This window comes from Salvia miltiorrhiza, chromosome 5, assembly GCF_028751815.1.
Source record: "Salvia miltiorrhiza cultivar Shanhuang (shh) chromosome 5, IMPLAD_Smil_shh, whole genome shotgun sequence".
NCBI classification, from domain to species: domain Eukaryota; kingdom Viridiplantae; phylum Streptophyta; class Magnoliopsida; order Lamiales; family Lamiaceae; genus Salvia; species Salvia miltiorrhiza.
This window is the reverse complement of record NC_080391.1, coordinates 7,107,383-7,132,892: the sequence shown is the minus strand read 5'-3', so window position 1 is coordinate 7,132,892 and position 25,510 is coordinate 7,107,383. Positions and strand designations below refer to the sequence as shown.

At 38.4% G+C, this 25,510-nt stretch overlaps 3 protein-coding genes across 6 annotated transcripts; 1 reads left to right on the top strand and 2 right to left on the bottom strand.

Annotated features, from left to right (window-relative positions):
• Positions 1 to 387: 387 nt before the first annotated feature.
• LOC130985614 (uncharacterized) lies at positions 388 to 5,342 on the bottom strand. Of its 4 annotated transcripts, none has more exons than XM_057908682.1 (7): positions 5,201 to 5,342; positions 4,941 to 5,064; positions 3,333 to 4,668; positions 2,207 to 2,476; positions 1,395 to 1,550; positions 899 to 1,215; positions 388 to 711 (listed from the first exon to the last, which is right to left on the bottom strand). In XM_057908682.1, the coding sequence occupies exons 2-6, from the start codon at positions 4,946 to 4,948 to the stop codon at positions 1,096 to 1,098; spliced, it is 1,890 nt and encodes a 629-aa protein (XP_057764665.1). In that variant the 5' UTR covers positions 4,949 to 5,064; positions 5,201 to 5,342; the 3' UTR covers positions 388 to 711; positions 899 to 1,095. The 4 variants fall into 4 exon arrangements, with proteins under 4 accessions (XP_057764665.1, XP_057764667.1, XP_057764664.1 ...); XM_057908684.1 differs by having other exon boundaries at positions 3,333 to 4,659; XM_057908681.1 differs by having other exon boundaries at positions 4,941 to 5,312.
• A 6,126-nt stretch (positions 5,343 to 11,468) lies between these two features.
• Positions 11,469 to 12,814, top strand: LOC131025465 (uncharacterized). Its single transcript, XM_057955260.1, has 2 exons — positions 11,469 to 12,083; positions 12,806 to 12,814. Exons 1-2 carry the CDS (start codon positions 11,469 to 11,471, stop codon positions 12,812 to 12,814), a joined length of 624 nt encoding a protein of 207 aa, XP_057811243.1.
• Positions 12,815 to 13,032: 218 nt separating this feature from the next.
• On the bottom strand, positions 13,033 to 13,918 carry LOC130985613 (protein MOTHER of FT and TFL1-like). Its single transcript, XM_057908679.1, has 4 exons — positions 13,718 to 13,918; positions 13,545 to 13,606; positions 13,359 to 13,399; positions 13,033 to 13,284 (listed from the first exon to the last, which is right to left on the bottom strand). The coding sequence occupies exons 1-4, from the start codon at positions 13,916 to 13,918 to the stop codon at positions 13,058 to 13,060; spliced, it is 531 nt and encodes a 176-aa protein (XP_057764662.1). The 3' UTR covers positions 13,033 to 13,057.
• Between the last annotated feature and the right edge of the window lie 11,592 nt (positions 13,919 to 25,510).

The following is a 25,510-nucleotide window of genomic DNA, read 5'->3' as shown; positions in this document are numbered from 1 at the left end:
AAGTTTTCTTAATCTTCGTGCCCAAAAGAAGTGAGCCTATTAGAGTGGGACAGAGGGAGTAATTTTTAATATTTTAAAAATGATCAGTTTTGGACCGAACCGGACCGAGAACCGATGGCGGTTTCGGTCCGGTTTCGATTCGGTCCTAGGGTTTTAGTTGGTCCGGTTCAGTCCAAAAAATATTGAAAATTCAGTCCTCAGTTTCGTCGGTTCGGTCCGCTCCGGACCGACTGCTCACCCCTATCAAACATCAAATAATAGATTCATTTTCCAACCTCTAAAAACACCCTACCAAACGTGGCTCAGAGTCTTCAAGACAAACATTATAATGGCAAAAAGAAGTTACTGCCTCTCTAAAACTATTCGAGGATTGGGATATTGAGCTTGGCTTGGGTATACTATAATATCCAAATTGCATTAATAATAGCTTGATGTACATATGCACTCTAACTTAGTTTACTGTCCCATTCCATCGGAACAGGTAACGTCCGGAGTTCAGTCTCCACTGATCTAACATCCAATGAAATAAACAAATAAATAAATAAATAAAAACTTAGTGTAGTTTCTCATAATTCTTCCACCTAATCAAAATTTTTCCATCTAAAATTTGGAAAGTAACAAAGCTGGTCTGACTCTGAATCTGTTGGCGCTCCAATATAAGCTGACCAATAATCCGAAGAGCGATGAGCAGGTCCAGGTCTTGATAATAATCTGAACAAAATTCATTCTATAGAATTTAGTTAAATTAATCAGGAACAACATGAAGTAGAATAATTTTCAGAAAAGTTCTTGAGCCTCGCCTCGATATATAAACACGGGGGAAAAAATTCCCAACATGTCATGACTAAATTATGTAACAAAAACAATGATAAATAAGTTGAGGGAGTTTATTTATTACCTCAAACAAAGTATTCTGTGAGGTAAGCCTCCTTGAGTAGGGGTTTTTGCAGGTCAGTTTAGTGAGTAATAGAGGTGGTTAAAAATGTAACAAAATTGTGACTGGGCACACACGGGAGCCACCAGAAGATGTCAAAAAATCACATAAATGAGCAGAGAAATTAATGTACAAAATGAAGAGCCATATACTGTGGAATCTCATGGGGCCATTAGTCCTTCTATTGTATAAGAAAGTGATTGTGCCCAATCTGATTTCAGGAGGAGTGTTTGAAGTGTATGCATCACATCATAACCTGGATCAAGCTTCCGTTGCCAACCCTATCAGATATAAATCATCCATAGCTAATCAAAATCACCTCTCAACCAATATTTCTCCATTAACCTCAACTATACAACAGGAATGTAAATCAAAATATTCACATATGACATGTTATGCTGCATTCTAGCAGCTCTCAAACACACCTTGGCATAAATATGAAAATTAAACAAGAGACTACCTCAAGGACTAAAATAGTCACCATCACTGTGCAAACATTTCCATCAATATTAACTCTATGCCGCCGAACTTTCTCAAGTAGTTGGTGCATACAATCAGCAGGATGGACCAAATCTCCTTCAGGGGTACCCCAAAAATCAAATGACTCTTTCACTTCCTGCACACATAGAAATCAAAATGTGTTACAGGATGAGGTATTCATTATCTCTAACCATATAAAACTAACATCTATAATGCTATGACATCTACTTCACAAGAAGATAAAGTAAAACACAACAATTTTAAAATCTCCCTAGAGAATGCATTTCACAAGTGGGAGGATACCATATGAGAATGGAATATGAGCATCATACAATTCTCTATGAAAACCAACATAAACTTGGGTTGTTCAACCACAAATTATGAGGTGATACAGAAAGAGGTTTCCTTCCTAAAGTAGTTTAGCTTGATAAAGCAACATAATACAAAATCACATTTAACTTCTTTTTCCATTTAGATAAGTGCAAGTATCAATTATCGAGTGCTTCTGCAATTATACAGTGATAATAGCAAAGTCGGATTAGCTTGTCTCATTTACATATGCTGAATCCACAACGGTGGTGGCTGTGATGAACTTTGTACAATATCAATAATAATCCAAAGTATAGTTATATAATAGTAATGGACAAAGTAGGATCCTATCTACAATCTTCCTTATATGAGGGTTCAAACTAATATTGAAAATATCGTAACCAAAGGGAGACATCCAAGAATTTCTAATTATCATACAGTATCTAAAATGCACCTGATTGCATGAAAATGCTAGTTGTTCACCTGGATGAAGGCCTCTGGATTTGGGCATTTCTGTTTCCTTGATAGTCTCAGTGTGCACTCTGCTGCAGTTCGGCCATCTCTACAAGCAACAGCTTTAAAGAAATCCAGTAAATTAATCTGGTCATTTTTAGAAAGCTCAGCAGTCATGCCCACATCAAGGAAAATAACATGAGGCTTCGCTTTAAAGAGCTTTTTGCGAGACGAGTTGCTCCGAGCAACACGAACAAGGATGTTTCCAGGATGCATGTCAGCATGAACAAAGTTATCAACCTAACAAAGGAAAGACAAAATTTCAAGAAACAGAATCATCCTTTGCAAGTGATCATGTTTGTTAACAATAGGAATAAGCATTCTCTTACCCACAGAAAGGTAGCTTCAAATATGAATAAATCATACAAGTAAATAATGCAAGTTTCCTTAGAGTGTAAATTGTAATATCATACCATGTTTGAGATAAACACAAATAAAAGCCATTACCATTACAAAACATTTGCATTGCCCACATAAAGACTATCAAACTAAAAATGAGCATATTGGCAGCTTCAAGCTAACAGGCATCAAAACCAAGAGCATTGGGCAAGTATGTGACCCAATGAATATGGCATATGTTTTCATTTTAAGAAAAAATGTGGTAGTTGTGTTTGATTGGAGATTGGATCCCACACCTTTTTGTTAATAGTGAGAGGGAAAGTTTGTGAGGTCATTTCCAAATAAGGAAATGTCACAATTTTCAAGGACGGAGGGAGTACATTGTTGCGTCTTGCATCAAGACAAATTTTTTATTTATGAATGAGTGAACTTCAAGTCCCATATATGTTTCTATTAGTGTCCTATCATACATAAGAAAAGAAGTTCTCTACAGTACAATTTCTCCGTGTGGATCAACAAAATAATCTAAGTTACCACTTCACATTTAACATCCATATATGGAATCAAAAGCTTATGGATGGAAGACAATTGCAATTATGTGCCACCCCAGCTATACAATAATTGTGGTAGAGCTAGCCTCATTGTACGTAACGAAACCAGAATTCCTCATACTCATAGAGAAGAGGCAGTACTGATATAAATGCACAAGGAAGATAGCAAAAAGTAATTAAAGAGAAAATGGCATGATATAAGTTACCAGGAGCATTTTCAGTAGTGCATGGGTTCCAATGTGGGCAAGAGATCTTTTAATTCGTTCATTTCCCTGGTATTCGTCAACATAGTGTGAAACACTTTCTCCGTGTTCAAAACTTTCTACCAGAACAGCTGGATGTACCAGAGGATATATAGGTTTGGGGAAGGAAACATCCTTCCACATTCGAAAATTGTATATGAAGCGGCTCAAGTGGGCAGCTTCTCGAGCAAGATCAACTTGTGACATCATGAACACTGCAAACTGTTGGACACTTTCATCTAATCTCAACCAATTAAGGCCAGGAATAAATCCTGAAATCTTTGCTACAACATTAATGATCGCAAAATCCCTTTTTATGGATTCCCCAACTCCCGGATGCCTCACCTTAACAGCAACTAGAATCGGATCGATCTGATGACCAGGGTATCGGGATCTCAATGAAGCTCGATGGACTTGAGCGATACTCCCCGATGCAACTGGTTCTTCCTCAAAATCATCAAAAATTTCAGAGATCTTACGACCAAAAGCTCTTTCAATTGTCTTTCTTGTATAGGCAAAATTGTGTTGGGGTGCTTTCATGTGAAGCTTTGACAGCTCTGTGCACAGGTCTTTAGGAAATAGATCAGGTCGTGTGGCTGCCCACTGGCCCCATTTAATAAACGCTGGACCAGCTCTTTCTAGAGTTAGATGGACAACCTGAAGCCATAATCTCCTGAAATGGGGCCCCAAACTATCTGCAAACGGTGCCATGCTGATGCTTGGAGTAAACAGAACAGCCAAATAAAAAGTTCTAATCAGCATGAAAATCCCTTCAAATATGGAGAATATTAATCCAGTTACACAACTGTGGGTGTCTCGAGCATGCATGTATAAAGTATTCCTGGGATCGTAGACGGTATTTGTGGTCGGTGCAGCTTCCTCTGCCCATGCTAAATGGGTCCCACACACGAGAGCAAATATACTCGGAACAACCATGTAAGAATAGCTAAAGCCTAAGCTAACAGCCTGAGCAATCTTCTCTATGGAGAGATGAGTTTGGGCATTTTGTATGGACTTTTTTGCCATGTTCTTCCAAACAATCCGGGTATGATAAGCTACGGTATTGCGAGCTGGACTTGTTGAATACCTCCTTGAGTAACTATTACAGAAACCTTTTCCATTTTCACAAGTTGCACCCCAAGTACGTCTTCTGCTGCGAAACAAGTAATGGAAGTACAATGTGTATCGAGAAGAACATATCTTGAGTCGGAGAGGTGCTCCATAGGCTGACCCATGTGCATTCATGCCAGATTGACAAGTCCGGAGAGACGATGATGCTTTCCCGAACAATCTGCCACATCTTAAGGAGATGGAATTCAAAATACCCATACTTGAGAAATATAAACAAACAACGTTTCCATAATCTAAATTTTAACAGCGTATAATGTGGAATTCCATCTATAACAACGCGAGATGTTCATATTAATACATGTCAATAAAAGAAGGAATAACTCTATCATTCTAAAACTTGTTTTTCAATAACCTATGTATCTTTCAATAAACATAGAATGATCAAATGCTCGAAAACAACAAATGACGTGATGCAATAAATATACATAAAACTTTACGAACCTTGACATAGCGAAAACTGTGCAGCAAAGAAACGCTGATAGAATAACGCGCGCATGAGGCGTAGTAAGTTTTCGACGAGCATCTTCTAACGATTAATGAAGGATTCGACCATACGAATCACACCCTTCACAAATTCAAGATTTCCCACAAAAACATAAGAAATTTATAAAACGAGATTTTATGCATTAGCATAGAAACTGAAGAGATGGAAACCAATGATATAGATAGAAATTTAGGGGAATGATCGTTATTAAGTTAACCTAGGCGCATGCGGCGAAAGATGAAATGATTGTGATGATGAAGACGAAGAACGATATTGTGTTGAGGAGGTTAGATCCACATGCCCTATGTTTCGCTAATTTGCCATTGAAAAATAATTGTAATTATCTTATACTAATAAAATATCCTAAAGACTTGCAATTTGAAGAAAATAAACAAACTTTACTGGAATATTTACTATATTCAAATTTATTTATGGTTCTCTGTGTAAGTTAAGTTGAACCTCAAACTCCCATTTGGTCTTGGGCCAACTCACTATATATATTAAGGTGTTCCTTTCATATGCATGACATTGAGACATGACATGAATGCTGATTTTTTTTGACTTTCGGCTGAAAAGTTTCTCTCTCCCGTTGAGGAGTGCGCGCAGCCCACGGGCTTGACTTTAACGTCCTCCGTCTCCATTTTGCCGGTGACCGGGCCGTCCCCACCCCCGCCGTTCGGCCCCTCCGCTGCAGCCACCATCTCCGACTGAGAGCTGAGCGCCGCCGCACCACTCACGGCTGGTCTGGTGCGGCCGTCCCCGACGTTCGGCCCCTCCGCAGCAGCCGCCATTAGCTTGTAAAAGCTGAGCGCTGCTGCACCATCTCGGCTGGTCTGGTGCGACTGGGACCGCAGCGGCGGACCAGGAGATCGAGAGTTGCGGACCAGGCGAGAGCTGAGCGTTGCCGTCCTACGCTCCGCTGCTCCTAGCGCCGGGTCTGGACGCCTCCAGCCGTGGACTCGCCGACCGAAGCACCGCCCGCCGGAAGATACCGCAGCGGCGGAAATCAGCTCAACACCGTCTGGAAGTCCACCGCAGCCTTTGGACGTCCACAGCAGCCTCCGTCAACCTCATCTACGAGAAAACTTCCTCCGGAACGGATGATGCGGTTCTCGTCCTCTATCTCCGATCGAAATTCCTTGTAAGCTTCTTTATCACCTCTTTGTTGTTAATCTCTAGTAGAGAGGTGAGTTCTGTTCGAATTTCTTCTTCTTTTCTTCGTTGGTTGTTTTGCTCGAATCTGATCGATCTTGTTCTCTTATCGGATATTTCGAACTTTTGCTGTTTTCATTTTCGTGTTTGAAATATTCTGTGGCCCAAGAAGGAATTTTTGGATGACATGAGCAACCCGCCTGCTTTCATGACTTCCGATTTTCTTCCCATCTCCAACAACTTTGTAAGACCTATGCCTACTTCCTCCGGTAAGAACCACACTCGGCCTTCGGATGTTCCCTCGAGTTCCAATCTCAAACCCGATTCTGAGAACGGCAAGAGTCATTCCGAGACTCTTGTCAAATCGACGCTGCATGGAATATCTAGCCCTAGCACTGAGGCGAAAAGGAACAAACTCTCTTTTGCGCGAACGGTCCAGCAATCAGTTCCCAAACCAGCAGATGTTTTCGCCCAGGACTACAACGCTCTTCACCCCGTAAACATTGGCAACAAATCTATTCTTCGGATTCCAGAATCCCTGTATCAAAGTAAACTCAAGGAATTTGAGTTCGCTGTTCACGCCAGGCTTTTGCTGAATAAGGGAGACGCCCCCAGATTTGCTTCTGACATTAAGCAAGAACTCATGGCTTTATGGAAAACCTCGGATGCGATCCGTGTGGTGCCACTTGGAAAAGGCTTCTTTTCAATAATTTTCACGAATGAATATGAGCTTGGTACGGCAAAATCTAGGGCTACTTGGAAATTGAGCAAATGTATTATTCGAATCAGGGAATGGGTTCCGGATTTTGACCCATACAAAGAATCATCTGCTCTCTCCCAAGTCTGGCTGAGAATCTATTATCTTCCTCACGAATACTGGCATCCGGAAGTGATAATCGGCATCTCCAGATATGTCGGTCTTCCTATTAAACTTGATGGTTTTGCGTTTTCTGGGCAAGTGGGTCACTTTGCTCGTGTTCTTGTCGACATGGATGTCTCTAAGCCTATTCCCGAAACTCTCACAGTGGATAAGGGAACGCGCTCGTTCGAGGTTGAATTCGTATATGAAAATTTGCCGTATTTTTGTGGCTTTTGCAATCTTGCAGGTCATAACATTGCTCAATGCCGCCGCAAGAAATAGCAGGACAACAACACGGACATCACGAAGCCTACAAGCTCGGATCAACCTCCTCTCAAAACCATTCACAACAAAACTATGGGGAAAGAATGGCAGAAAAATAAAGAGATTCCGATCGGTAATTCTTTCGAAGCTTTACCTCTAGAGCCTTCCGGAGATGAGGACGTCAACCAGGAGCCTCTTATTGAGAAGGAGAGGACTTCCAATATCAGCGCTTCGGAACATATTAATCACACTCCCCCTGAGGACAGATGGGGCACATAATTTGCCCCAGCGTAAAGAAGGTTTGTCCGGACCTGATTTGCTTGCAGCTGCGTGCAGACCCGTTCCTGATTCGAACACCGTACCACTGATAATACCCGAAGATGAAAGTAATAACAAGAGCACTGACACGGGTACTTTTGCTGATAAGGAGGTGGCCTTAGGAAACATGATGAAAGTGCAGATTTTAGAAACAACATTAACTCAAAATCAAAAGGCTGATAGTGCTAGTGAAAGGCAAGAACAAGAGACAAACTGTCGAACAGTTGGTGCCATTAGTCGTACTACAAACGGGATGATTGAAGCTGTACCAATCAAACGGGGGCGGGGTAGGCCGCCTAAGCAAACTGTCGAACAGTTGGTGCGCACGGCAACTCCGACTATGAAAGATCGTCTACGACACAATCAGGCAGCTACTATTGGGGATCAGGTTGGACAACTTCAGGGGACCACGACGGAGTTTAACTCTTTGGTTAAGGAAGCGGTGGATAAAGGCGTTCAAATTTCAGAGTTCCTCATCTCTCAAACTTCTTCTGCTGCTGGTAAAAGTATGGACACAACTTCTTCACGGAAATGGGGTGATATGGTGGATGATGATTATGATCCTCAAGAGGAGGACGATAATATCCACCTTTCTCAATGAACATTCTCTCTTGGAATATTCGTGGTATGACGGACACGGCACGTAACTTGCTTCACAATTACTGTCATGTTCATCATCCTATTATTCTAGGCATTATTGAGCCTAAGACTAACTTTCTTCATATTCCGACCTCATTCTGGAACTCTATCAATTTGACTCATTTCCATCAAAATGATCGCGCCCCTCATGCTTCCAACATCTGGATTCTCATCGCCAACGGGGTTACCTGCTCGTTGATTATGTCCACGGAGCAGATGGTTATTTTTGACATCTTGTTTTCTAGCTATTCTTTCAGAGTGGCTATTGTTCACGGAAGTTGTAATTATATCACTCGCAGGATTCTTTGGGATGATATCTCTTCTTGTATGGTCCCTCAAATGGTGATTCTTGGGGACTTTAATGCTGTGCTTGGAGCTCATGAGCGGCGTGGACGCAGGTTTCCCAGCCGTGCTTCCTGTAGAGATTTTCAAGCTTTCATCGATCGCCATACTCTCATACAAGCTCCCACCTCTGGACCTTTTTTTACTTGGACGGACAGGCGTAAATTTCCTATGACTACTGAGTCTGTCCTGGACCGCACTCTTTTCTCAGAGGATTTTGCTACGCAATGTCATTCTACTGAGAGCCGGGTTTTGCCTCGTCTTGGCTCTGACCATGCTCCTATTTTGTTTAAATGTTCCACTCCTCCTAATACCTATGGCGCCCGTCCTTTTCGTTTCCTGAACATGTGGAGTTCTCACTCTGATTTTATTCCAATGGTTCAGCGTTCTTGGGCTCCTGTTGTTGACACGAACTGCCCCATGGTGCGTATGATGCACAAGTTGAAACGTTTGAGGAAAGAGCTCAAAATGTGGAATAAATCCACTTTTGGGAACTTCAACACTTCGCTTGAGGAACTCTATAATAAGCTCTCTTCTCTTCAGGCACATATCGATAATGTTGGCTATTCTGAGACGCTCTTTGATCAAGAAGTTGAGCTTGAAGCCTCTATCTCGGTCATGCTCTCTCGGCAAGAGAACCTACTTCGCCAGAAAAGTAGAATTCGATGGCTCCAGGATGGCGATCGAAATACAAAGTTTTATCATAACATGTTGAGAATGAAGCGCGCTAGCCATACTATCAAGCATCTTGAGATTAACGACGTCCTGGTTGAAGATCATAACACTTTGGCGTCTCATGTGGAAAACTTTTATAAATCTCTTTTTGCGGCGGATATCAATCCTGGGGCCGATCTTTCGTGGATTACTAATTATATCCCCAGTAGCCTCACTTTGGAACATAAATCGGCTTTGGTTACTTGTCCGACTGCGACGGAGATCAAAGCGGTGGTCTTTGCTATGGACAAAGATAGCGCTCCCGGCCCGGATGGCTTTGGAGGTACTTTCTATCGTTCCGCTTGGGAAATTATTGAGCATGATTTCACTTCCGCCATCAGAAGATTCTTCACTCATCATTATCTCCCTTCGGGTCTCAATTCCAATACTCTGAGCCTTCTTCCCAAGAAAGTTAATGCCAAGGTTATCTCTGACTATCGGCCCATCGTTCTTGGCAATTTCTTTTTCAAAGTTATTTCCAAGATTCTGGTGATCCGACTGAATGCTGCTGCTGCCACCATCGTCTCCAACAACCAATTTGGCTTTATTTTGGGACGTTCTATTCATGAGTGCATCACTCTTGCCTCAGAAGGGGCGAACTGCATGGAGAGATCTTTACACGGCAAAAACATGGCTCTTAAAGTCGACATTCATAAGGCCTTTGATACGCTTAGATGGGATTTTCTTCTGTTCGTGCTTCAACAGTTTGGCTTCCCCAATATTTTCTGCTCTTGGATCAAAACTATTCTCAGCTCGGCTCGCATCTCTATTCGGTTCAATGGTGCTCTCTATGGCTATTTCGAATGCGGTCGGGGAGTAAGACAAGGAGATCCTTTGTCTCCCATTCTTTTTGCCTTGGCGGAAGATGTTCTTAGCCGTATTTTTCTGGATGCTGGTAATCGGGGTTTAATCGCCGGCATGCGTTTCTCGAGATCTTTGAGTTTCCCTTCTCATCTGCTTTACGCTGACGATGTGCTCCTGTTCTGTCAGGCCTCCAAGCGTAATTGCATTATGATTGACTCGATTATTCAGCTCTATGCTACGGTCTCTGGTCAATATTGTAACAAAAATAAGTCTACTCTTTACTTCGGGAAAGGGGTGTCGCCCGGGCGACGTTCTAGGCTCCAACGGATTTTGGACTTCAACATTGGCTCCATGCCTTTCACATACTTGGGAGTGCCTATTTTCTCGGGTCGACCTTCTTGCGCTAAACTTCGACCTATCTTTGATCAGATTCTTGCACATTTCCCTAGGTGGCAAGGTAGTCAACTCTCTATGGCGGGCAGGCTCTGCTTAGTTTCTTCTGTTATCAACAGTGTTGCGGTACATAGTATGCTGGTTTATAAATGGCCGGTGAAACTTCTGCATGATCTTGACAGAGCTTGTAGATCGTTCATCTGGACTGGGAGTACTATGAAGAAACCTTCTTTTTCTGTGAGTTGGATCAGAGCTCGTGCTCTGAAGGAACATGGCGGCATTGGAGTCAAATCTTTCTCTGACATCAATAATAGTTTCATGTTTCGGCTAGGTTGGTATATTCTGAACATGAACAGCTTCGGCTATCGGCTGCTTCGTCAGAAATATCTCACTCAGACCATGGATTGGGCTTCCCAATGGGCGAGTTCGTCGATTTGGACTGGTGTTAGAAGGACGATTCGGGAGATTGTTTCGGATACCTTCTGCACGATTGGCAATGGAGATACGATTTATTTTTGGAGAGATAATTGGCTCGGGTATCGGCTGATCGACAAACTTCATATTCTGGAGTTCATGACACCCTATTTCTCTCAGAAGATTTCAGACTTCTACTTTAATAATAAGTGGCACCTCACTTATAGTTTTATACAGTCTTTCCCGCGCATTGCTCTCGACATCATATCTACCCCCATTCCTGGATTGACGGACGACAGATCCTGGATACACTCGGGTTTCGGGAACATTACTGCTGCTTCGGCCTTTGCTCACATACGACCTCAGTTCCCTAAGGTCGACTGGGGATCCTGGATTTGGGCCCCTTTTATCCCTGCTCGACGATCTCTCTTTGTCTAGCGCACTATTGTTGGCAAGCTCCCTACCTTTGATATGAATCGCCTCCTTAGTTTTCAGGGGCCTAACCGCTGCCCTTTATGCTCGGCAGCAGAAGAGACGATGGATCACGTTCTGTTGAACTGCTTCTTTTCGGCTTCTATTTGGGCGGATGTCTTTCGTTGGTTTTTTGATTGAGCAAACTTTACCGTTGGACGTGGGCAGCATGATTCGCTTCTCTATCCACCAGAATAACAGCAAACAAGTTGGCAATTTGTGGAAAGTTGGGGTGGTCTCTCTCCTCTGGAGTCTCTGGTCTCACCGCAACAACGTCATACACAACAATTTAGCACCTTCGCGCCACCTCATTCTCAAGCAGGTCCGGGTTTTTCTTTGTGAAGCTGCCAACAATTTCGTCCTTGGCACTATGGCCAACTCGGTTACTGATCTACTCATTCTTAAGAATCTTTCCATCGCTGGACAACCCAGGAAGCCTTTATCCTTTATTTACGTTGCTTGGCACCTTCCCCCGCCGTCTTGGATTAAAGTTAATACTGATGGCTCGGTCCGTGAAGGGAGGATTCATGCGGGGGGCGTCTTTAGGAATGCCTTCAACGACGTTCTTGGTTGTTATCATTTTTCAGGCGGCCATGGGGTTGCGTTCGAAGCAGAGCTTTTAGCTATTATTATTGCGATTGAATCTGCACATCGCGCCAAATGGGAGAGAGTTTGGTTTGAGTCGGATTCTTCTTACGTGGTTCAGCTTCTTCAGTCGCTATCTGAGACGGTTCCTTGGAGATTCAAGCCTCGGTGGCAGCTTGCTCTCTCCAAACTCCATTCTTTCACGTGGCGCATTTCTCACATTTTTCGTGAGGGCAACAGATCGGCGGATTTTTTAGCTTCTCAAGCTTCGGAGGAGGGTTTTTGGCCTCATGCCATTGCTGGTTTAAATGATTTTGTCAAGGAGGATGTTTCTATTCCCTATTTTACTCGTTTCGCTTGATTTTTTGGTTTTTTTTCTCTTCGTTCTGGATCGGTTGTGAGCCGGGAGGCCTAAGGGTAATGGTTCGGCCGGAATCCTTGAGACCTCCTAACTCAGCTCTGTCAACCTTGGTCCTTGACGAGTACTCTTTTTCCTCAGCTATTATGAGGTTTTAACGAGGCTCGGCCCTTAGTCTGCAGCTTTGTGCTTTCAAGGGTTTTTGGTTCTCCGTTGTTGTTTCTTTTCTTTTTAATAAAATCTTATTTCAGCAGACATTGAGACATGACATGTCTAAATAAAAAATGACAAGTAAATCTCATTGATTATAAATATTAATTATAATTTAATATATTATACTCCCTCTGGTCATCTCAACGAAGTTGAGTCATTTCCCTTTTTGAAATAGTTAAAGCTACTAATTACACCTTATTTTTCCTAAACACATGATTACTCTCTCTTTCATTCTAGTTTTTCATTTCACTTTTTCACTAAACACTACCTCTTTAACGAATTTGATTGCGAGGCAGGATTACTGACACAAAAAATATTGTGACTTCAAAAATATTGAGAACTTAGTATAATATCTGAGAATTAGATATCCCTGAACAACGATTACATATTCTCATTTCGAATAGAGCTCAAAATGACTGTATCTAAATTTAAATTTAACCAGACTACAGTAATTAATATATAAGTATTAATTAAAAAATACATGGCGGCGCACAAGACAAGACGAAAGACAGAAACATATAGTAGAGAGAGAGAGAGTAGTTAATTAGTTAACGTGTCTTGTTTCCAGCAGGTTGTTTCTGAGAATTGAAATAGAAAGCAGCGACGGGGAGACCGAGTTGATTCTCGCTCGCAAACTGCCGCGTATTGAAAAGTCCTCGCTCCGCCGGCTTCCCTTTCACCGTCTCCATAAGCCCCGCCTGCCGGAATGCTGCAAATACGTGACGATGGATCCCGATCGGCGGCTGTGGCCCCATGTACGCCATTAGCTCCTTCCCTACAACATATATTTTTACTTACTGTATCCCATCTCACTAAAATACATAATTAAGTTCATGGCGCCATCACTACCTTCACTGGCATCGGATCCCTCAGGAATATTTATGACTAGCCTGCATGCACAACCGATCGAACAACTCTCAATTAATGAAATTTGATTGTTGAGCACCTAAATGATTCGATAAAACGCGTGACAAAGCATCTTGTAATTAATAAAGAGATCGAATTTAACATGCGGTGAAGTTTGGAATATGTTACCAATGGAGCCACTCTCTAAATGCGGGTTCACTCGGACTAGGAGCATCAGGATCAACCATGACCTACTCATGTGCCCAAAAATAAGCAAGTCATCATCATGAGTCATGCATATATTACAATTATAATTATGAACATAAATATTTTGATGTGACTTGAGTGTAGTAGGGGCTTACAAGAGTGTAGTAGTTATTTGGAGAGCCGGTGATACGGACTTTAGGCCTTTCAGCAGCGGAGGAAGGCTTCAGCTTGCCGCCGTTAATGCTGATCTTTTGAGTGGCGTAGCGCACCGCCAGCTCCGCCGTCGGAACGAAGATGTCGAGCACATCCCCGACTACTCTGCCTACCACCAGCGGATCCAGCGACGCCCTGCGCATCTCGATCGATCGTCCCTTTGCAGATTACTGCTCAATTTGTGAAATTAATGGTATGGGAGAGAGAGGATATAAGGAGAAGACACGTTGTGAAATTGGGGTGATGATGAACTACGTGGTGCAAAGGTTCGGACAAGTGTTGACACAGATTCTCTACATACTCCAATATTCTTCAGTTATACTATCACTACCTAGTACTCTACACACCTTACATGTTACATAAAAATCTGTCATAATTAACATAGTGTTTGATGAAGTTAATTTTGATGGTAAAAATTTTACTCTAGCAGAAACTATTGAAATTCAAGCAGGGACGGATCTAAGAATTTAATTAGGACCGGACGAGATTTCATCGAATGTTTTTAATGAATTTTTAGTAAAGAAAACAGACCGGGCGACCGCCGAGATTTCATCAAAATATATACATATATATAGGTAATAAAAAAAAAAAAAAATTGACCGGGCGACTGCCGAGGCTGCCCGGCCTCTAGATCCGTCTCTGAATTCAAGAACTCAGTTTTTGCTCAAAAGTGGTTTCGTAGCTTGAAAAACCGATTTCGTAGGTACAATATCGATTTTCTTTTTTTTTTTTTTTCCTTTTTTACAAAAGTACACTGATAGAAACCGATCTTTCGCTACTGATTTCCAATTAATTAGTTCAATTATCCAACTATTAATTAACTAATTAAACCCAAATTTAATATATCAAATATATATACCATAATCTAGTCCATATATTTCAATCTCTCACTTCAAGTACGGTCCAAACTTTGAAGACATTTGTAAAAATGACCTAAACAGTAAAAAAATAGCCTGAAGTTTGAAGTCATTTGTAAAAATAATATGAACTTTAAAAAGTGCAAAAAATTACCTAAACTTTAGAATCATATTTGTAAAAATGGGCTGAACTTTAAAATATACAAAAAAATATCTGAAACTTTGAAATTAATTTTAAAAATGATTTGAACTTTAAAAAAAATAACAAATATCCCAAACTTTCACAAATACAAAAATCCCTTGAATTGACGGCGTGGAATACCCCAAGTTGATATAAAAATTATGTGAGAAATCTAAATTCACCTAGTGTATTCCCAAATAAATATGAATTCTTTTTTTTTCCCCTATGAACCCTAACCTCGAACAGATAATTTTATTTTCTCTCGCAGAAAAAAATGTGTTATCATACTTGTGAGAATCCAGTGAATAATTTATGAAATATTGGTTGGTCTTCTTTGTTAAGGAATTCCATCAACATAATTTATATGTCTGTACAAGCCTATGTTTCTATGATTCCAAAAGTTTAAAAATTTCGTATCGTTATGCTTGTGGATTTTGTCAACAATATTTTATAAGAGAAAATTGGTATAAAATTAGGATTCACAGAAGAGGAGAGCTCTTATATTTCGTTAGGAATATTCCAAGTAAATTAAAAAATTTCACGTAAACTTCGGATCTTATATGTTGTCATATTAAAAAAAAATGTAAGCCCATGTCAATTTTATACTTATGAAAGTTCATGATATTTTTACTATTATATGATCCACTTGATCATAGTCAATTACCTTTAGGGTGCATTTACTTTGATGAATAAATTTATCATGAGAAAATGATGGATAACAAAAATTTATGTCTTTAAATGCCTCTTTTCTTTTCCCACATTTTATACAAAAGAGAAGTTCACCATTTTTCTTTCCTTATTTTCATGACTTAATTGAATATATATATCATTTGCATTATTTGTCAATAACATTTGGTCAAACTAAATAATATAGAGAATATGGATATTATCTTGAAATTATAATCGAGAAATGAATCATATTTTTAGCTAAACTAATATATGGTCAATAACACAAAAAACGAACAACCAGAACATCTACAGAATCGATCGAATAAATCAGAGGTGGCAGTGATGGTTACTTTGTTGAGAATGTGAAAATTTACATAACCATTTAGGAGGGTGTATTGGTTTGGGATTAACTTGGGTATGACAATAAATTTATAAATATTTTTTATTATCTTTAAAATAAAAGACTATAGTAAATAAAGTGAGAGGATAATCCCCCATTACCAATCTATGACGAAATCCATGAATCGTTTATAGACTGCATGTCAGCTGAGGTGTCAGATGGGCAGGCCGGGCCGCCGGGCTAGTCCAAAAAATTGGGTGATAGAAGTCCATTCAGCATCGAGTTTTCTTGTTGGGCCACCGCCAGGCTTAAATCTAATATGTAGAGTCGGGCTTCCTCTTGCTAAACTATTTTTGGGCCTTTTAAAATATAGATCGAATCGCTTAAAATCCGATTTCATAGCTTCACCTATTACTATCTACTATCTATTACATCATCTATTGCTTCTCTTCTTGTACGTTACTTATGTATAAAGTCTCCTTATGGATTTTGCATTAATTTTTGCATAACAAATTTACTTGTTCATTCGTAATAATAATTACAAAAAGCGATAAGGTGGTCTCGAGACCCTAGGGGCATTGGTAATTTGGTTTACAGATGATGGATGCCTGCCTCGTAGAGGTGTCGAATTATTCGGATTCAGTTATTCGTACCAAAAATTTTGGTTACTCGAGCACAAAATTTCATAAATTCTAGTAATCGAAACTGAACCCAAAATTTATTCGAATAATCGAGAAAAAGAAAAAGAAAAAGAAAGCAATTGTTGTATGCTATGATCAATATTCGAACTGTGGTACAAACTGTGAAGATAAAGGAGCATCAACAACCGTGCACCTGAGTGGGTGCAATAGAAGTGGTCCCCACTTCTATTGCACCCATTCCAGCAATGGTATTGCACCCACTTCTATTGCACCCAATATATTTAGTTATCCCTTTTTCTTTTCTTTTTTGCTTGAAAAGGAGCGCGTGTTGCCACCCCCCTTCCATTGCACTCGGTGCGCCCAGTTGCTCCATCTCCATTGCTCCCGGGTGCGGCAACGGTGGCGGGTGCGATAGGTCGGGTTCGATCCCGCCATTGCACCCGCCGTTGTTGATGCTCTAGCATCATTAGCTCAACATAGTCCTTTTATTTCAATTCATATTATTATGAAATGATCTCTCATTATCTCAAATTCTAGTTCAACTGATTCGGTTAGATTCGATTATCAAATGAACCGGTATTCGATATCCATTTAAACAGTCCTACTCATGTCAGAGGTAAACTTCAAGAAAGTTAAATATTTCTTAAGAGCAAAAAATGTCGGCAGTGTTTCAGTGCATGACATGTCGAAGATAAAGTTTAAGAAAGTTGAATATTTCTCCTTGGTTCTATTAATTAGTTACTAAAAATTTCTTGTGTAATCAGTGTTGGGAAATCAGTTCCCCATCCAAACTTGGTAGAAGCAAGAAATAAGAAAAAAACTAGACACAATTTAACAACACAAGAATTTAACGTGGAAACTCCAAATCCGGAGAAAAACCACGACCCACTGAAAAATTACTATATGATAAATTTCTACAATCACACAGTATTTCTCACCCTCTCGACTCACAACCACTACACTCTTACAAGCCTTTGAAAACCTCTCACCTCTCTAAAACAAAGAGCAAGGAATTTCAAACTAGAAGTAATCACAAGACTAAAGGTAGTGATTGGTGTAATTGTATCAAAGACCTTGGAACTCCTTAAATAGCCTAAGGGTCTCCACCTACTTTGATAGCAAAACCAATGTGGGACAAAAATCCCCACTTTCATTTTTAACACAATTCCAACAATCTCCACCTTGTTAAAAATGAAAGAAAAAACACCATTGTCTTCACCGACAATTATGATTCTTATCACAAAGAACCATCATCCTCAAAAGAGAATAAACCTACTCCACCAAATGAGTAGAACACTTAGAATAAACCATTCTAAGAATTTTACTTCGGCACATGTCGAAAAAACCTTGCTGAAATTTTGGTGCAACCTTCTAGCTTTTGGCCCTCCTAGAAGTCATCAGCCATCGACATACTTTTCACCACACACCTGCATCCATGCCAAAAACCATGCACATGTGGTCCAACTAACATCGTCACATCCTCTATCATGGCCATTGGACATGCCATAAGGATATTCATGTCCTCAAAAGACATCATCAACAATGATGTTAGCTGCTTGTTCGGAGCTTTCTGCCGAATCCGCTTCACCTTGACAAGCTCCACCTGGACAGTTTCGCTTCGTATGGCCGGGTTTTCCGCACCTCCAACAAACAACGCCCTTGGAGTCTTTCTTCCTCCCTCTGCTAAAGGCCACCATTGCTGAATTTTCCGATGAAGGACGTCCTTCACTCATCAGCCTTCTTTCTTCCAAAAGAAGTTTGCCCGTGACTTCAGCAAAGACCAGAGTTTCCTTCTCATAAACTAATATTGGCTTCATGTGTTCATAGGAACGTGGAAGAGACAAGATGAGTCTCAACGCCTTATCCTCATCTTCAATTTTCGCTCCAATACTCTCCAGTTCAGAGATAATGCCATTGAGAATACTCAAGTGATCTGAAATCTTCACACCTTTATCCATCCGTAAGGTATGAAATTGTTCCTTCAAATACAACCGATTCGAGATGCCTTTTGCTTGGTACAGAGCTTCCAGCTTTTCCCAAAGCTCATTCGCACTCGAAATCCCATGTACATTTGCAAGTACATTCTTGGCCAAGCAGAGACGAATTGTGCTTGCCGCCTTCAGATCCAGATCCTCCCAATCTTCATCACTCATACCGGACTTGTTGTTTGCGTCATCATCTGCACCGGGCTTTTTGACTGCACCCGGACTTCCTTTCAGGGCCTTGTGTAACCCAGATTGTATCAGCACATCCTTGACTTGCACTTGCCACAAGCCAAAATTTATTATTCCATCGAATTTCTCCATGTCGAACTTCATTTGGACTTGAAGTTGACTTGACGTACCGCTTCTCCACCAAAATGAACAGCCGTCTCGCAAGAGACACCCCGCCCGGATCTTTCTCAAGAAATCCTTTCTGATGTGGAAGATCAGACAATGCTTTCTGATGTGGAAGATCAGACAATGCTGCAACCACAGAGCATACTTGGAATATCAAGAGACTTCAGCCAGGCTCTGATACCAATTGTTGGGAAATCAGTTCCCCATCCAAACTTGGTAGAAGCAAGAAATAAGAAAAAAACTAGACACAATTTAACAACACAAGAATTTAACGTGGAAACTCCAAATCCGGAGAAAAACCACGACCCACTGAAAAATTACTATATGATAAATTTCTACAATCACACAGTATTTCTCACCCTCTCGACTCACAACCACTACACTCTTACAAGCCTTTGAAAACCTCTCACCCCTCTAAAACAAAGAGCAAGGAATTTCAAACTAGAAGTAATCACAAGACTAAAGGTAGTGATTGGTGTAATTGTATCAAAGACCTTGGAACTCCTTAAATAGCCTAAGGGTCTCCACCTACTTTGATAGCAAAACCAATGTGGGACAAAAATCCCCACTTTCATTTTTAACACAATTCCAACAATCAGATGTCATATTTCTTAATGACAACGTTGTCCACAAACCAGCTAACAGAACCTAAAAATGCTTTGGAACAAAAATCTAATTAGCTGGTTTATTTATGTAAAGAGTTGACAGACATTTATTTTACTGACTTTTACAATTTTTAAGCATATTTATCACATTTATCATAAAAGAAGAAGAAGCATATTTATCACATATAGGCCTGTCATAGTCATATTGTCAAATGTGGAGTTTCTTGGAAGACTTTTATTATATTGAGGATGATGCCAAAAATATTATGGGATATTCGTCACACACTGCAAATTATATATGTACATGAATTTCGTAATAACATGTCATATAATTAGAGTTTCGTCACACACCCATGATATATACACCAATTTCGTAATAACATGCATTTCAAAAACACAACCATCTACTTGTAAATTAAAAATAATTATTATATAATCAATTATTAAATAAATAATCATATATAAAGTAAAATTTTGAAAATGAAAAATACTATTAAACCCTAATTATAAAAATTAATCCTAATAAAAATGATTAACTAAAAAACAATTTTCTTTTCTCTTGAAATACTCAAAATTAGAAATCATTTTATTAGGATTTTGAGTTAATTATTTTTAGGGTTGAATGTTCATAATTAGAGTTTAATAATATTTCATCTTTTCAACATTTTAATTCTGTAGGCACTCAATTTTTTTTTTTTATAAAGTAAATAAGTAAATAAAGAAATTTTAAAGACCGCGCGATCGAGGACTGGGACCCAGAACTTTAGATCTTGGGCATTAACCTCCTACCACTAGGTCAACACACGCACACTAGGCACTCATTTATTTAAGATTTGATTATATCTATTATGTTTTTGAAGAATAAAATGTATAATGAACAAATTGGTCCAAAACGACACAGTATTTGGCACAGCAGGGACTGCTGTGATTCTTTTTGCCATAATTTGGACCTACTGATCAAACATGAATTAAGTACTCATAACTTTATTTAGGACTTTTCATCTTCATTAATTCCTTCAATTTTCCATCTACTGCTTACAAGTTACAACTACCCATAAAATGTTTGATAATTTGCTGGAAATAATTAATTAACATAAATCTACTGCTTACAGTCGTTTATGTTAGTCTTAAACTTGTTGAAATTGCTCTCGACAATTTCCTTATTAAGCCTTGACGTGTAACTATTAAAAAAGCTTAGGTTCAAGCCCAACTTAAAGACCACAAATAGAAATATAGAATTGTTAACCCTTTTATTAGGTCTTGCCAAACTTAAGTCTCAAAAGAAGCAACAACCAACAACTCCTGTAAAACTAATCAGCACTGCAATCATTCTCACCTCCAAATTATTTGCTATCCCAAGAGAGAACGATTACCAAAAGTCAACCATAATAATCAGAAAGATTAATAAAAATACTAGGCAGGCCCCATTTCACACTTTCTTTAGTTGAAAAACTCCATCCTTTTAAGCACAATTTCTCGGGTTGATGGACTAAATAATGCCAAAAAGGAAAGAGGTGGTCTTGGTACATTTGAGTGTACTGTACAACGGGCTTACACTTTCATTTAAACTTTAACTCATGCCCTGATTTGAACCCATATCCTAACTCAACCCATATAAATAATACTATTCTGAGTACGGGTCAACCCGGTTGTACGGTACACTCAGGTGTACCGGAGATTTTGTGAAAAGGGGAAAACACCCAAATTAAACACAAAATAAAAAGCAAGATTAATTAGTCCGAGGCTAGGGGGAAAAATGGAAAAGACACGAGCACACTTTTAAGAGTCGTCGAGTTTATTCAAAACTTTGAAAGTGCTTTTTCTTTGGGCGGTCGAGCCAGATAGTGAAAGAAAGGCCTTCTCAAGCAAAGCACTGACTTTTCATTTTTGGATCATGGTCGGCTTCTATTGCATGTATTTTCCTTACATTTTCGACCCTGTATTTTTCGACACGTTAATCCTATTAATCATGCTTATTAATCACCTTGCCCACCTCAATCGATTAACTTAATAATCTAAAATCACATTGATTATCCAATTTAAAATGAATTATAAGAAAACGGAAGAAACAGTTGCACCCAATTTTCAGTTCATTAAAGAATGGAGTACTATTAAGGTAAATATTTCATCCTATATTGAGTGTTTACGGATTCACGGGCGATTACTTTTGAATATAGGAGTATTAATTTTGTATTATTGATAAAACGCATGATTGGATATTTTTATTCATAAGAGTAAGATTTCTAATCTCACTCATTCAAAAATTGAGATTCAGTGTACCACATTCGATATCTCATTTTTTATTTTATTTTTCTTACATTCTTTTTTTCAATTTTAATTTTGTATGCTGTAATTTAATATTATGATTATTAACTAGGATTTGTTCCATCTAATTAGGGTGTGTAATTATTTTTATAATTTAATTTTACTTTTATTAACTAATAATATGTTGATAAATTCTAAAGTATGGTAAATAATTTTTAAAAATTTATTTTTATAGAATAAAAATTAAGTATGATTAATATTATTAATTATAATAAATTTTATTTTTATAAAAAATAGTAACTAGATATAATAGTGGGACATTTCGACACACACAAAATTGTGGGGCACTGAATCTATCAAGGTTAGTCTTATTATTTTTATCTATCGAGGTTAATTAATCATCAAAAGTAAATGTTCCCTTAGTTTAAATAGATAAAAATAGAATAGGTTAATCTATGGTCATTCCTATGGTTTGAATTAATTTTGATTTAGTCATATTCCATTAAAAGTGCAGAATTAATGGAGAAATCTTATAAATTAAGGATAAAAATACTCAATCATATATTTTATTAATCATAAAATAACAAACTAAATCTCCTCAACCTGAAGGATTAGCTTGTATAGATTAACTTCCTTCCGCAGTTCAGTGATTGATAGTCTCAGTCTGTCTCTCCCTGATCTAAGATTATATATTTTGGTTATCATATAAACCCTTTATTATTACTACAACAAATTGTAAAATAACTCGCTTTATTCATATAAAAAAAAATTATATTGGAGAAACTTCCTTCTTATATTTTCTCCATCCTATTGATAATTACTTCTTTTCATTTCTGTTTGTCTCATTGACAATGACTTAATTCAAAAATAAAAATAATTAAGATCCTTAACTCTCCTTAATTCTCGTGTCCAACTTACATTACACTCTAAACAAGTGATACTCACTTAATTTACACCAAAAATTTTCTTTACACCTCCTCCTTACAAGTCATTTACGTTACAGTTTACACCCTAAATATCTCCTGCTTAATTCATATGCTCAGATAAAGTGAGTCGTTATTAATAGGACAGAGGAAGTATTATTTAACGAAATTTAGGATCTATAATACTCCATCTCAATTCAATAGGCAACATGACTTGAGTACGAATAGTTAATAACGAATAAGAGAGAAAAAATAGATTTTTTGAGAGTGTATTTGTCAAAAAAGTAAGAGGAAGTAAAAATATTTATTTTTTTAGTGAAAAAGATTTAATTATATGAGTTATGTGGGCAATGTATGTTAGATATTGATTTTTCATTATAAAAAAATGACCTATTAAAATGGGACATCCAAATAAAAAAATATGATATATTATACGATATAGTAATTAAATTTACTTGTTAACCTTCAAGACAACATATGATACATTTATATATAATTAAAAATTACTCCATATTATTAAAACATTAGTAATATGAGTATATAAGTGAAGTATCTCGAAATAGAATATTGATCTACAATGGAGTAAATGAAATCCAACCTCACGAGTGAATGGCACGGAAAAGTTCAAAATTGTACAATGCATGACGCATTTGTGACATGTAAATGACGTCCATCGCAAATTTAATGGCCGCAAAGACCCTCTCACCTTCCTTCGGATGGTTAAGGCTGCACAAACTTTTTATACTTTAAAATAAATTTTTTTGACTACTGAAAAATGCATACACACCTCGATACCAATATCTTCTTACCTATTCATCATACGACTGTAATTTATATCATAATCTATATGATTGTTAATTAGTACATTGAGGTACAAAAATAAGAACTGAGGATTTTGTCATTCGAAATCTTCCAAATACTGTATTAACGTCTCCTGCTTTTATAAACCAGAAAATGTATTTTCTGATATACTCGTATTAATGTATTATATCTTCCTTGAACTGTGATTTGAACATTAAAACGTTTGGAATGAAGAATTTTAGATCAACTTACATATACCAATTAGGGTTGTGAATTAATATATAGCTCGAAATGATTGATCGATTTGAATTAATAGATTGAATAAAAAGATGGAGGATTAAAATGAAAAAAAAATTAATCGGGGTACCCCAAATTAAATAGTCTAAAACCCCGATAAGACTAGCTGAAAATCGAGTGGATGATCACCAAAAATGTTAATCCGACATAAAAATAGATAATTGACTCAACTAAATAAAATGTAAAAAGTTATGACTGAAAATTTTTAATTTAAGAGCACTCACAACGCTTACACCATAGACCTTACACGATAGCCCTATCGTGTAAAAGGTCTATCGTGTAAGCGTTGCACACTCAACTTACACGAGGGCTACACGTTCTATCGTGTAGCCCAATTTCTCAATAGTGTAAGGCGCGTGCATCGCACGCGCCTATTTAAAAAAAAAATCGATTTTGACCGTTGACTGCCTCGTTTTGCGTGTTTTTGACCCGTTCCAATTTTTGTTTTTTTTTTCTCTTCTTTTTCTTCTATTTATTCTTCTTCTTCCTCATTTTTTCTCTACACCCTCACTTCTTCTTCTTCATCTTTTTCCTTTCTTCCTCTCTCTACACCCCATGGATCCAAACAACCCAAATTACTATGATCTAAATTGGTGCCCCGATCTAGACTAGGAGTTTAATTTATGTAATTTAAATTATGTTTTTAAATTTTTTTAATATAATTTTTAGGTTTTTTATTTGAATGAAATTTTAATTATTACTCAAATGTGTTATTTAAATTTGAGCAATTAAATTTAAGTAAAAAGCATAAAATTCAAAACTAATTCTATCATGTAACCTCACTGCAGCATCTTTACACCATGTGGTCCCCCATCATAAAGTAGGCTATCATGTAACCCCATTGCGGATGCTCTAACAAAAATTCAGTGTTAAACAGTTGGATAAAATTGAGCCAAAATTAAACCGGATGTGGCCGATTGGCCGTGGGGGCAGCCGGCGACCCGTGCGGGAGTGGGGCCCAGTGTCTCTGTCATTGGCACCACGTGTCCCGGCGCTGTCGTCACCGAGGGTTTGACGAACGCCTCATTTATTGTGTGGGAGGACAAAAAAGACGATAAATTGCACAAGAGCCACGCCATGATTTTTAAGTAAAGCTAAATATCCCTTTTTTATTTTTTTCGAGTGGTCCCTAGCGCCACCCCAGCATCTGACACGTGCCCACCTATTTTAGTCAAACCCCTGCTTAACCCATGCACATTGTTACAATTATATTATCATTACTTTATTAGTACGTAAACAGTTAAGTCATAACAGGTGGCGCCTCCACGCGTCAGCTTCTATGGCCACTGTCGGCGGCTGGGCTACCACCGCCGCAACTCCGCTGTCGGGGTGAATGAAACCATCTTCTCGCTGCTAAATCTATCTTCTTCCTTTTTTCTGTACGTATCAACTTTTGGATTAATTTAAGTGTCATCAATAAATTATGGATCTAGTTTGCCCCTTTAAGCAAGTTTGCCAGACAATGATGCGAACTAATAATAAAAGATATGATGAGGTTACTAAAAATAACAAGATATACTAATTAATGTTATCAAGAAAGTTGTAGCTATTCACAATAATTAATGATGTGGTTTCCGCTTTGGTATCCATGCAAATATGAAATACATTGAAGCATGATAATTAAATAGATAATCCGCTACCAAATTCAGTATATTAGCACAAACAATGTTCGTGTTCTTTATGACGTGTATATAATAAATAAATTGACAGAAAGTCTAATGTGATTTTGACTCTTTGGATGTATCAATTTATGCATTTTTATTTTTCCTCGATGTATTCCCCTCGCTCCCTCTTTTTTACTATACAATTATATCAAT